The sequence below is a fragment of the Sphaeramia orbicularis genome, chromosome 24, assembly GCF_902148855.1.
Source record: "Sphaeramia orbicularis chromosome 24, fSphaOr1.1, whole genome shotgun sequence".
NCBI lineage: Eukaryota > Metazoa > Chordata > Actinopteri > Kurtiformes > Apogonidae > Sphaeramia > Sphaeramia orbicularis.
The window spans coordinates 25,799,224-25,811,060 of record NC_043979.1 but is presented as its reverse complement, the minus strand read 5'-3'; the positions used below and the strand labels follow the sequence as shown (position 1 = coordinate 25,811,060).

At 37.6% G+C, this 11,837-nt stretch overlaps 1 protein-coding gene across 1 annotated transcript; it reads right to left on the bottom strand.

The window, feature by feature from the left end:
* On the bottom strand, positions 1-10,213 carry prkg3 (protein kinase cGMP-dependent 3). Its single transcript, XM_030128787.1, has 21 exons — positions 10,126-10,213; positions 9,887-9,949; positions 9,655-9,781; positions 9,315-9,481; positions 8,696-8,809; positions 7,289-7,394; positions 7,124-7,187; positions 6,935-7,012; positions 6,577-6,665; positions 6,088-6,153; positions 5,905-5,952; positions 5,765-5,806; positions 5,541-5,658; positions 4,791-4,927; positions 4,571-4,660; positions 4,215-4,356; positions 2,898-3,061; positions 2,447-2,563; positions 2,156-2,218; positions 1,997-2,072; positions 1-1,149 (listed from the first exon to the last, which is right to left on the bottom strand). Exons 1-21 carry the CDS (start codon positions 10,211-10,213, stop codon positions 1,063-1,065), a joined length of 2,046 nt encoding a protein of 681 aa, XP_029984647.1. The 3' UTR covers positions 1-1,062.
* Between the last annotated feature and the right edge of the window lie 1,624 nt (positions 10,214-11,837).

Below are 11,837 nucleotides of genomic sequence, written 5' to 3'. Positions count from 1 at the left end.
GATAAGCATGTTTTACCTCTGACAAAAATACTTAAGAACAACATAAGTTGCAGAACTGATATGACATTAATGGTGATTTGGTTTTCAGACCTGATCAACTACAAACATTTTTACAGATGATTCATTTCAATCAGTACAGAGAATTATGCTTTTAATACATCTTCATCAGACACAAAGTGTTACTTGTCTGAATTTGGAAACTGCATGTTGGCCTCATATCTCCATATATTTCCTCTTTTTGCTATACAACCTACATTGTTGACTCTGAACAGTGACAGTAGAGCTTCAGTAAATATTATGTGGAAGAGCTGAAGCGGTCTAATTCAACTCTTGTATTCCCATTTACATTTACTATTCTATCTACATGATTTTGAACAAATCAAATATTTGTACATTTGTGTAGTCCAAAGGTTTGCATAACAGACAAAAAAAAAATCTTCCTTTTAACTGTAAATTTTTCAGTTGATCCAGTTTCTGGTAATTACCATCGGATGCATGGAGCTCATTTTCATGTTTTACAAATGCCACACAATTTACAAACACACACCATTTTGCTTGCAAAACTAAAATATGAATAAGAACTGAATGTGCTTTGATTTACATATTCAAAGCATAAGCATCAAACAACCAACACATTTCTACAGCATCATGTCCTATAAAGACATAATGGTCACATGACCGCCATGTTTGGGCCAACCATTTTCTCCCAAATGTCCTGAGTTATTTGATAAACATATAACATGAGTAGCATCATTTGATCCTTATAATGTCTGAAAATATATGCCAAAGGGAGTGCATGGGTCATTAGTAATATAAAATACTTTAGTTTGTTTTGTATGGGTAAATAAAACTATGAATTAGGAAATCATAGTGAATTTGTATGGTAAGTTTCAGCAGGAAATTAGGTCCATTAACCCTACTTTGACAGCAAACTGTTAAACTATTAATGCAAAGTCTCAAGATGCATGTCAAGGAAGCCAAGGTGACCTATTGTTATTCTAAATGGGGTCCATGTTTGAGTGAAGTAGACACAGTCCTGTGGCCTCTGATCCATAACAGAAGTTAGAAGTCTCGGTCCCAGCCAGAGAACTCCTCCTCTGCCTTCGTCTGGTCTTGAGGGAAACGATCGAAGTTAATGTAGCAGGGACCCTGGACAGACACAGAAGATGATCGAGGATTATGAATTATTAATCATTCTGAATTAATTATCACAAACTCTCTGGTCAGACAGGAATTTGCTTGTGCATGTATGTGTATGTATAATGACATAAGAATTCTTATGTCTTGTCTTATATCACCTCTGTAAAGTGTGGATGAGCTACAGTGTAACACTAAACTCTTTTTATGCATTCTCGCTGATATTTTAGAGTTTTTAATTTCCTTAAAAAAAGCTAAACTCATTATACATGATTCCCCGTGCACAGAGAGGATATAGTGTAGTTTAATTGTGCATCCAATTAAATGCTTTCTGAAATGTCCATGTCCGTGCAGAGGATCTAGTTAGCAGTGTTACATTGTCACTGGGTTATTACGGCTGGAGTTGACCAATCAGAGCAGACTGGGATCATTGGGATGAGGGCAGCCTCTCTAGATTCCTATTTTTACAGGAAACACATAAATATTTGAAAGCAAATAGCACTCCATTTGTTGTTTCACAATAACTGTTATAAGAGACCTTACATTTCATTATTATTACTGGCATTTTACTTCTTATATAATGATATGATCCATCAAAAGTGCGTTTTCTTCTACTGAGCCTCTGTAACCTAAGCAGGTTCCCCCAGTATCATTATAGTATTTTTTTTCTGTGTCTGAATAGTTTTGATAGATGCTGTTCACCCTGGGCCTGTCCCTATTGCTTCTGGGCATGTTTCCAATATGCAAATTGAAAAGTCTTTAAAGTCAGTTCATCTCAAAAATGACTCCACTGAGTTCACTCTGGAACTAGACCAGAATTCTGCATTAATAGAAACACTCATCTGGAGGTTTGACCTGCCTTGCGTATGAGTCGGACTGTGGGTGCGTTGAGTTGGCCCACGCGCAGCTTGTGCCAGTTCATACTGCTGAACCATCTGAAATATAAAGACATGATCATTTACCATCAGTACTCATTCTCAATCTAGGAGCTCAGTCTTCAACCTGGTGACATCTTTACCTGTGATGCCGGACATCTTTGATTCCATTCTTGGTATTTCCTAACCTTTGACCTGGACGAGGTCTGCAAAACAAGTCACTAGATGTCAATGTATCGCATTTTTATTATAAGGCACACTTCATGTAGATATTTATGTAATACTGTGTAAATCACCCAAACCTTTGGGTAATTTACATGAATAATCTAGTTGTATTCTATGAATAAGTTATCCAGGAAACACACAGAGTAAATTTTGAATGCAGACACCACTACATGAAGGTAATAATGATGGAGTTAATGCATTCCTCTCACCTGCACAGTTTACTGATGATGGACTTGGCTGCTTCACTTAAATAAGGTGGATACTTGAGCACCCCGTCCAAAATCTTTGCATAAATCTTCTGAGGCTCTGAACTTGAAAATGGAGGGCTGTTGGGAAGAAGGAGGATTTTTCTATTATTAAACCTGATCACATATATTAAAGCATGACATGAGATAAGAAAAAACACCAGTATGTGACTCCAGACAGTTCAGATCCTGGTAATACTTTCCTGCTGCCACCTACTGGTTGATGCAAGAAATTGACTACTGTATAATAAATTCTCACTTGATGTAATTTGTGGAGGTTAAATCCTTGTTTTCCTTACTAATGAATCACTAATTAAGTTAAGATATAAACCAGAACAGCAGAAATGTCTCCAAAGACATGTGTCCGGTGTCACTGTCAGTGTCAATATGAGATTTAGCACAGATTTAGCATTACCTTCCCACTAACAGCTCAAAGATGAGAATACCAAGTGACCAGAAATCAACTGCAAAGTCATGTCCCTGGTTCTTGATGATCTCTGGTGCCATATACTCTGGAGTGCCGACAAATGAGTAAGTCTTCTCACCACGCACCAGCTCCTTGGCAAAGCCAAAGTCAACCTTCAAATACACAAAAAAAGTGAAGAACATGTAGATCACGAACATTACCAGAGCAGCTACTAAAGTTTGTCTGTACAAGTTCTTTTTACGAGCTCTGATTCATGGAAAAAAAAACAAAACATAAAGTCCAGCGAGATGAGTATTAGAGGTAACAGTACTGTATGTAGGTAGTGGGAATAAAGATGTGGAGCATGGAGTAAGGGGATAACAGTTTAGGAGCCTACAAATAAATTCAGTTTTAACTTCTCATTATTTATTAATTATTCTGATTATTCTGATTATTTATTAATTCTGATTATACTTCACAGGTGGGTGCCTATCCTTTTACTATTAGGGTACAGCATGACAATCAAGCAGCAAAATATTGGCATCTCTTATTTCAAAATGAAGGCAAGAACTGGGGAAACTGCATTATTCATCACAGTTAATATGGCTCTGTTTTGAAGTTTGACTGTTGCCCTGAGTCAAACTATTTTGCATGCCAAAAGTATTTTCTTTGTCTCAGCACACAGTACATGTAGCCATCCCTCCTGATAACCCTCTGTATGGGAGTGTGAAGGTATCATAATCCAGCAGGTGGCTATAAGAGGGTCAAAGTTCACGGTGCAAGGCTGTGATTAAGTATAGTGTCCCTATGAGAGACAGTGTGTACAGTTGTGGAAAAAAATTATTAGATCAAAAACAATGGTTATGCAATCAAGTACTAACTCCTGTGTGTATCACGTGACTAAAACAGACAGAAAAGAAAACACGGAATGCCTAAAAGCACTGTTTTGTCAGTACAATGCCATAGATATTGATGGAAGAACTGAAGCGATTTTGGTTATTATCAAGAAAACATGGAAAATGACTGAATATCAGCTCTGAAATTAAACTCTTATGAGCTTTTTTTGTTGTTATCATTATATTTGTCCAAACAAATGAATCTTTAGTTGTACCAGGCATTAAAATGAACAAGAAGTTGAAGAAAACAAAGGTGGTCTAATGATTTTTTCCACTACTGTATGTCTATGCAGCTCTAGTCCTCCTGCACCCCTTCCTGTGTACAAGTTTACTACCACACTCTAAATAACAACAGTTGAAAGAACAGTAACAATATGAAGTAATTAAAATGTACACTGTAGGAAATGCAGTTGTAAACATTGGAACTCACCAGTTTGATGTAGCCCCTCACATCCAGCATCAGGTTCTCAGGCTTCAGGTCTCTGTACATGATGCTCTTCTTATGTAGGTAGGCATAGGCCTCCACCACACAGGCGGTGCAGAACACAGCAATGGACTCATCAAAACGGCCTCTAGGTAAAGAGACACACGATGACAACCTTCAGCCGTGTCTTCTAATCACACTAATCTGCTCTCAGTAACTTCTGTTCCTTTCAGTGTTCTATTAGTCTCATTTCTGGCACTATTCATACGTCGTAGGAGGGTGAAAGGAAAACTGATTGCTCTAGTTATTATACATATAATTCAACAAAGAGCTCACTGAAACATTTTTGTGTCATATCTCACACTTCTTTCAGTTTTGTCCAAATCTCCCCGCCGCCACAAAACTCCATGACCATGTAGATGTACCGCGTGTCTTTGAAAGCTGCATAAAGCCTAGAGGGAGTGGAAAAGAATAAAAATGGTGAATTAAAGCATAAATTTGGCTTTGCTCTGGATTTATTGCACCATTAGTCAAAGTTCTGCTCAGATATTACAGCGAGTGTGTGCCTGTGATCACTGATACCTGACAATGAAGTCGCACTGAATGGCTTTAAGGATTTTCTTCTCAAACAGCATGTGCTCCTCCTGCCTCTTAGCAACGATCTGCCTCTTGCTGACACATTTCATGGCATAATATTTCCCATGGTTCACAGTGGTCATCTTAGACAAAAACATTAGATCATTTGTTAACATTTAGCAGATGATAAATGTGCAATTACTGCAGTGGTTTCCCAAGTTTTGCAGATTGAAACCTAAAAAATCTATTTCATGTCTCCTCAGGACCCAAATTACAAACAGCAATCTACAGAGAACAGCACAGTGTCCAAACAGATCAAATAAATTGAAAAACTTTGGTCTTGTCTTTTTTTTTTTTTAACATGATTTTCATCTTCTTGCATGTCTCACATAGCTCTCATCTTGTTTGTCTTGTATTTGTCTTATATGTTGTCTTTTATATCACTGCACATCAACATTGTCCCCTTAATGCATCTTTTACACATGACTTTTTAGAAACTATTTTAATAAGGTCAGTTAATTTGTATTTCATATAATTGCATGTAATCTTCTCTGACAATTGGCGATCCAAATAAAAACCCAACTACATTTGGGAAAGGTGGTATTAGAAGATCAGATATGAAGGCTGAAGTTGCTTAATATTGAAACTAAAGCTGTTCATTGCAGGTTAATAATGTTGCTTTGAACTCAGTGACCAGCAATCACACCATCATGCTCCTGTAAATACTGCAGCATTTATGCAAAAATACACACTCACAAGTTGAACACGACCAAAGCCTCCAACTCCAAGCGTGACTTGATCTCCCTGATACCGACCCTCCTGGTATAACACAGGAACCAGGTCCTTAAACCTCAGTCCCGTGGAAGTGCTGGGACTGAGACAGATCGCAAACATTAAAACTATGGAAATAACTTGTATGATAACTTTAACATATGTCCTTCAAAATAAACTGCGTGTAATGATGTTTTCAAGCTGCTCACCTTGACTTTTCTGGAGCTTGTGCCTCCTGCAGAACTTTGGAGCTGATGAAAACCAAAGAATAGTCAGTCAGGATTACTTTTAAATAACACACACATAAAATAGAAATAAAAGGGAATGAAATATGCTTGATAGAACTTACTCATCAAACAGCTCCAAGTGTTCTATGGGTATTGTCTCCTCAAAAACCCTAGAAAACAAGGTTACATAATCTGTTGCAATGGAGGAGGTTTTTTTTTTTTTTTTCTGTGAATCTACAAGAATTGCGGTCATGATTGACAAGGACATATTCTTTTTTTATGCTCAAAATGGAATGTGTACTCACTCCTTGTCAATGGAGAAGCAGGTAACGGGGCCATCAGCAGTGCAGGTGGCAGTTCTCAAGACTTCACTATAACAGGAAAAACATTTCACATGTCAACTGCAGAAAACTGTCATTACGACTAAAGAGTAAACAAATTTGTCAACCCCTCAGTGTGGAGAAAGTCAGCAGCTGTCAGAAATTACTGACATTTCACTGACATTTTTTTGGGGCTTGTGAGAAAACTGATGGCAGGTAGAATTGGTAGCGTATGACTTGTTGATATAAAGATTTTAATATGTGTGGATACAAAGACAGAAGGGAAGCAGTGAAAACATATGCAAACATGTCTCTGAATTGTGAATGTGCAATAAAACCCACAACGCTGCCTTGTATCCAATGATGAAGAGGCAAAAAACAAAGTAGCTGTGAAAAATGACAGCAGCCAAAAAGGGTAGCAGTGGGTGTTCCTAAAAATGTCTGCATGCTCGTGTGTCGAGTTGCCATGGTTACCGTATGAGGGCCTGTTCCCCAAAATGCTCCCCTTTTCCCATTCGTCGAATCTGTTTCTGATGTCCATTCACATTTTTACTGACTAAGACCTGAGGATGAGAACACATATGGGTGCATTTACACAAAAATGGATGTGTGCCATCTTTTACTGTTGTATTTGTATTTCGTTCAATTTTGGTGTATTTTTTTTGTTACCTGCCTAAGGACTACGCATGTAAATTTGCATTTTCGCTATAATCCAGCATATTTACATCTGATGTTGTCTCATTACTGACGTTAATTAATTAATGTGCACTGTCCCTACCACATAAACCACAAAGATAAATAAATAAGACATATAAGTTTGTGGACAACGTACCTCTCCTTTGAGGATGATGTAGAAAGTGTCTGCTTCTGTTCCTTCTCGTACTATAACATCTTTGTCCTGATACTTCACCTGAAAAAAAAAAAGTCAAGGCTATTAACAGTTAATTATATGCATTGACAAAATCTAAACACTACAGTTATGACAGCAGCGATGTTTAACAACTGGACACTGGGTACACACCTCCTCCATTGAGTCAATAATTTTCGACAACTGGACATCGTTCAAGTCCTTCAGAGTACGAGATCTGTAACAGCATTATAGAATTGTTAGTTGACCTCAGAAAATTCAACATCCTAATAAAGAAAGGGAAGGAGTCCGTCTTGGTTACTCAATTCATAAACTCACGTCTTCAAAAAGCCCATGAGCTGCTCTCGTTTCTTCTTGGACTTATTAGTTATGATGGTCCTGTAGGTCTGTCGCTCCATGTACCATAGTCGCACTGCTGTCTTTGCTGTAATGTGAGTGAAACATAGTTAAGGACCATGACTGCTATTGTAGACAAAGATTTTGAATACAATTTGTACACACATGTACACAAAAGTTAGTCATGGTGAACTCCAAGGTTTAGCGCTAGGACCAGTATTTTTTGTTGTATGCATTTCCAATATTGTCAGGTCATTTTGTCACTCCATCTAAATTTTTATTGCTATATATGCAGATGACTATATGCTATTATGCTGCAATATTTATATATATATTAGCCAGATCAAACAAATCAGTTTATCAAACATAGAGTATGTCGTTGAGATGTAAAACCTCATCTAACACCTAGATGTCGCCATGACAGCTTTCTTTCACCTGCACAAATGAGTCAGAATTAAGAGCATCCTGTCTTTATGTGATCCTGAAAAAACTAGTTTGTGCATTGTAAACCACATGCTGGACCACTGTAACTGCATACTGTCAGAATGTGTAAATGTGTGACTGAGAAGACTCCATCTAATCTAAAATTAGACCACGAAAGTGAAGATGATATTTGTCCTATATTATCGTCTTAGCTCTCTGTTGGTGTCCACAATAGAATTTCAAATCTTTTTACGAATACAAAGCTCGTAATAACGGCACCCCATTGTGTTTTAAAGACCTCATTGTACCTTGAAACCCCAATAGAACACTGGGCTCACAGCATAGGTTTAGTTAAACCAGACTTGGGGGAGCAGAGCCATTATCTATCAGGCCTCAGTTTGGGTTCAGGAGGCCGACACCCTCTCTACTTTGAAGATAAGGCCTAAAACTTTACATTTTGATAAAGATATTGTTCACTCACTGCTATAAATACTGACTGATGGAAAGTCTCCCATGATGCACTGAGCTCCTCTCTTCTGTTCAATGATTTATCTCCATGCTTTTAGCCACCACTATTGCATATCTTTAACTTTGTGTCTTCTCTCTTCCCTCACTCCTTGTTATGTGTGCATTTGTACTGTTACTATTCCTCCAACTTGAACAGTGTGTGTTTGCATGCTTGTTGTGTCTCAATGATTTCCTTTCCTCTCTTCATTTTCCACTCACTCACTCAATAAATAACATGGCAGACTGGGAGTGAGTCCAGTGTTTGAGTGTGTGTTGATGTGGTTAAATTATAGCCTATGATCCCTCATACAGGTCATAGAGGTGCTATAAACATTACTGTGCATAAACCAATAGCCCCACATAAATCACTTGTTGCGCACTGCGTTTTTAATGTTCGATCATAACCAGTCTTGTAATTATATCTGCACACCGGCTGAGGTTGTAATTCGACAGGCTGACCTTTGACTGTTGCTGTCCGTTTGCAGTTGTACAGTATGGCCAGTTCCCCAAACACGTCACCGGTGGTAAGAGATCGGAGGTTCCTGCCCGCCTGGGTCACAACGAGATCACCATCTATAAAAACAAGGGCTGCATTTTCATATGGTTTCCAGAATATATTTTTGACATGTTAAGCACTTTAATATGTAAAAGGAAGAGGGAGATAAATATATACAGTATATTATTAATATTCTATGGAGAAAATGTGGGATTAAGTTGCACTTCTTCCCACCCCTTTTCGGGCGTGTAAATGAAACTATTGTGCTGGTTGTTCTTCTGTCTAAGATTGTCTTGATTGTTGATTTTTGTATTATTATTTATGTTTTACTTGTTCACATATATGTTAAATGTCATTGCATGTATTTATTAAGACTGTTTTTATCATGGCCAAAATGCATCGTGATTTCGTTCTGCAATGCATCTCTGATGTAATGCCTGAATGACAATAAAAAAATCTGAATCTGAATCTGAATAAATCACTAAAATCAAATCAAATGTAATGAGCATTCAGTCCAATCTACAAACACCATGATAGAAAACACACACACACACATCTGCAGACACTGAGCCGTGACTCTACCTGCCACTATGTACATCCTGTCTCCTTCAGAGCCCTCTTTAATTACTTCATCCCCCGGGTTGAACTTCAATACCACTAAAAGATCCACCATCATGGCTGTTTGTTCCTCATCGAGGCGGCTCAGGAAGTCATTCTTCTGGATGGCCTTGATGATCAGACTTGTCTCACTGTTGATTTAAGGTGAAAAATGTCAGGCTGAGCTAAGAGCACTAGAAATCTCAGAGACATAACATGCAAACATATATTATTATGTATCCTGGACTGTTTTGTATTTAATCATCAGTCTTATCTCTATATTGTATATCTTGTGTGTGTCTTAAAGCAGTATATATCAGCTAACCTGGCAGATTTCTTGACCCTGGTGCGTGTAATCTCCAGGGTCTCAGGGATGGGTTCAGTGGCAATAACAGCTGCACGGCTCTTCCTGAACTCGGGTTCAGTCTCATTACCGCCCTGGGCAGGAAACTCTGGAATAAGCAAAGGAAGATTAAATGGCTGCCATATTTCCCCTGAGTATTGCATTAAGGAGTACCTCATCATACGAGCCCCTGGTGCCCATGAGGACTGCTTACCCAGGTCATGATATTGACTGTGGAGCTGCTGCAAAAGTCTCTCCTTCTCTTGAAGTCTTTGTTCTGGAAGATGAAAATGAAGACAAGAAATTATTCAGTGCGCCATTATATAAAAAGAGCAAGTAAGTTTAATATTGAACAATGTGTTGAATTATTAATGTGACAATTTTGTGGCAGTTGCACTTCTGACACAATTTCTTTCATTGTGAGAGTAAAGTTGACAAATATAATTAACCTACCCAGGTCTTTGTTTTGTCTCTGCAGCTCCTGATTGATCAGACATTGCTTCTCTAGCTGGTGCTTTAGCTCCTCCAGTTGCTTCTCCATGTCTATAGGTGCAAAAACAAAGATAAATCAGGAGAGATCAATAGAAGCATAGTGTACTGAGCAATGATAATAAGAAAAATATATATTAAATATGCATGTCTAAATAAATGCTTAATACCAAGCAGGACCAGAGCATATCATATGTGAGCTGTATGTACCTAACAGCATACCAACCTTTTCATGAGACAGACATCTACTGCAGTGCAAGCAAGCAGCAAGAGCTCTGCTGAATAATGCAGACTAATGATGAGCAGTCAACAGGGTGTCTTCTGAACGCTGTCACACCCTGCCAGCTTTTAACGATCTGTTAGTTTTAAAGACTTGTGGTGACACTAAAGAAGCACAGAAACCTTTCCACTATCTTAAAGGAAATTTAAGCACCCGTAGCAAAGAAAAATGGGAGAATGAACAAGGGACAAACTAAAGTAGAATGGAAAAAAGGACAATTGAAATGGCAAAGTGATTTGATGATGATTTGATAAGATTTACTGGTACAAGCTGCCACAAATCAGATTAAGATCATAACCACTCGGTCTGTTGGAGAAAATGTGGAAATCAAAATGCATCTGTTACCACGTATTTATTAGTGGTTATGAAAGACTACACATCCTACAAGGCATTTTGTAAACTGTAATCCAAAATATTATGTCTTAAACTGACTAAAAAAGAGAAATATTTAATGAACATATTGTTGTGTGGAGGTAAATATGCACCAACTTTGGGGTAATTGGATATGATTTAAGGTAAGATAATTATTTATTAGCCTCACAATGGGGAATTTTGCATTGTTACAGCAGCTTCAGGTATAGTAACATTAAAAGTAAGGATTAATGTAAAGTTCTAAAAGTATCAAAATGTATGAAAAAAAAAGAGTAGTAAAAGATAAAAAGTCAGCAATATATGAACAGTATTTACAATAAACCTTGCACTTCTCTGAGAGCCATTTTACATATTAAAAAATGGAAAACAAATGCTATATATTTTTTTCTTTTCCTTTCCTTTCTTCTTTTCAACATGTGTGTGTGTGTGTGTGTGTGTGTGTGTGTGTGTGTGTGTGTGTGTTTATATGTTGAATTTTCCTCTTTTTTGGAAGGAGTTTGGGGCACATAAGTTCATGAAATGTTTTAGCGTTCACTAAGTGATAATAGAACTAAATTCCCTTTGCATGTGTATTGTAACAATGATATGACACTAACCATTAACCGCTGCATTCTAAGTTACTATTCATGCTCAGACTGTTATCCAGCAAAGATTCATAAGCACCACCTGCTGATAAACATCTTTTTTTTTTTTTTTTTTTGTTAATCAAAGTGGTCTATTTACTGAAGTCCTGATAAGGAAGCGCCCTAGTCATTTTTAATTTTGCTGTCAACGGAAAGATGTTTATGTCTTCATTGACAGACCAAACATTATCATCAATACAAACACAAGTGTCTGCTGCGGGGAGACCATAGCTGAAGTTACCACTCCCTCACCCTGAACATTGGACAGCTCAAAGATTACACACGAGCAAATCATAAAGTTAATGCAACAGGAAAATAAAACATGGCTTATGCTGCATGGTGACTTTTGATGTGCAGTACATGGTATTTACACACTGTTAGATAAGAACAACATGCCCCTA

What these genes read in the sequence shown, in the direction of transcription:
- prkg3 (XM_030128787.1), bottom strand. Translation starts at nt 10,213, where the DNA reads ATGGAGAAGCAACTGGAGGAGCTAAAGCACCAGCTAGAGAAGCAATGT. An exon ending in GAGACAAAACAAAGACCTGG is followed by an intron (nt 9,950 to 10,125) that starts GTAGGTTAATTA and finishes TTCATCTTCCAG; the next exon opens with AACAAAGACTTCAAGAGAAG. An exon ending in AAAGATGTCCGGCATCACAG is followed by an intron (nt 2,073 to 2,155) that starts GTAAAGATGTCA and finishes TTTATATTTCAG; the next exon opens with ATGGTTCAGCAGTATGAACT.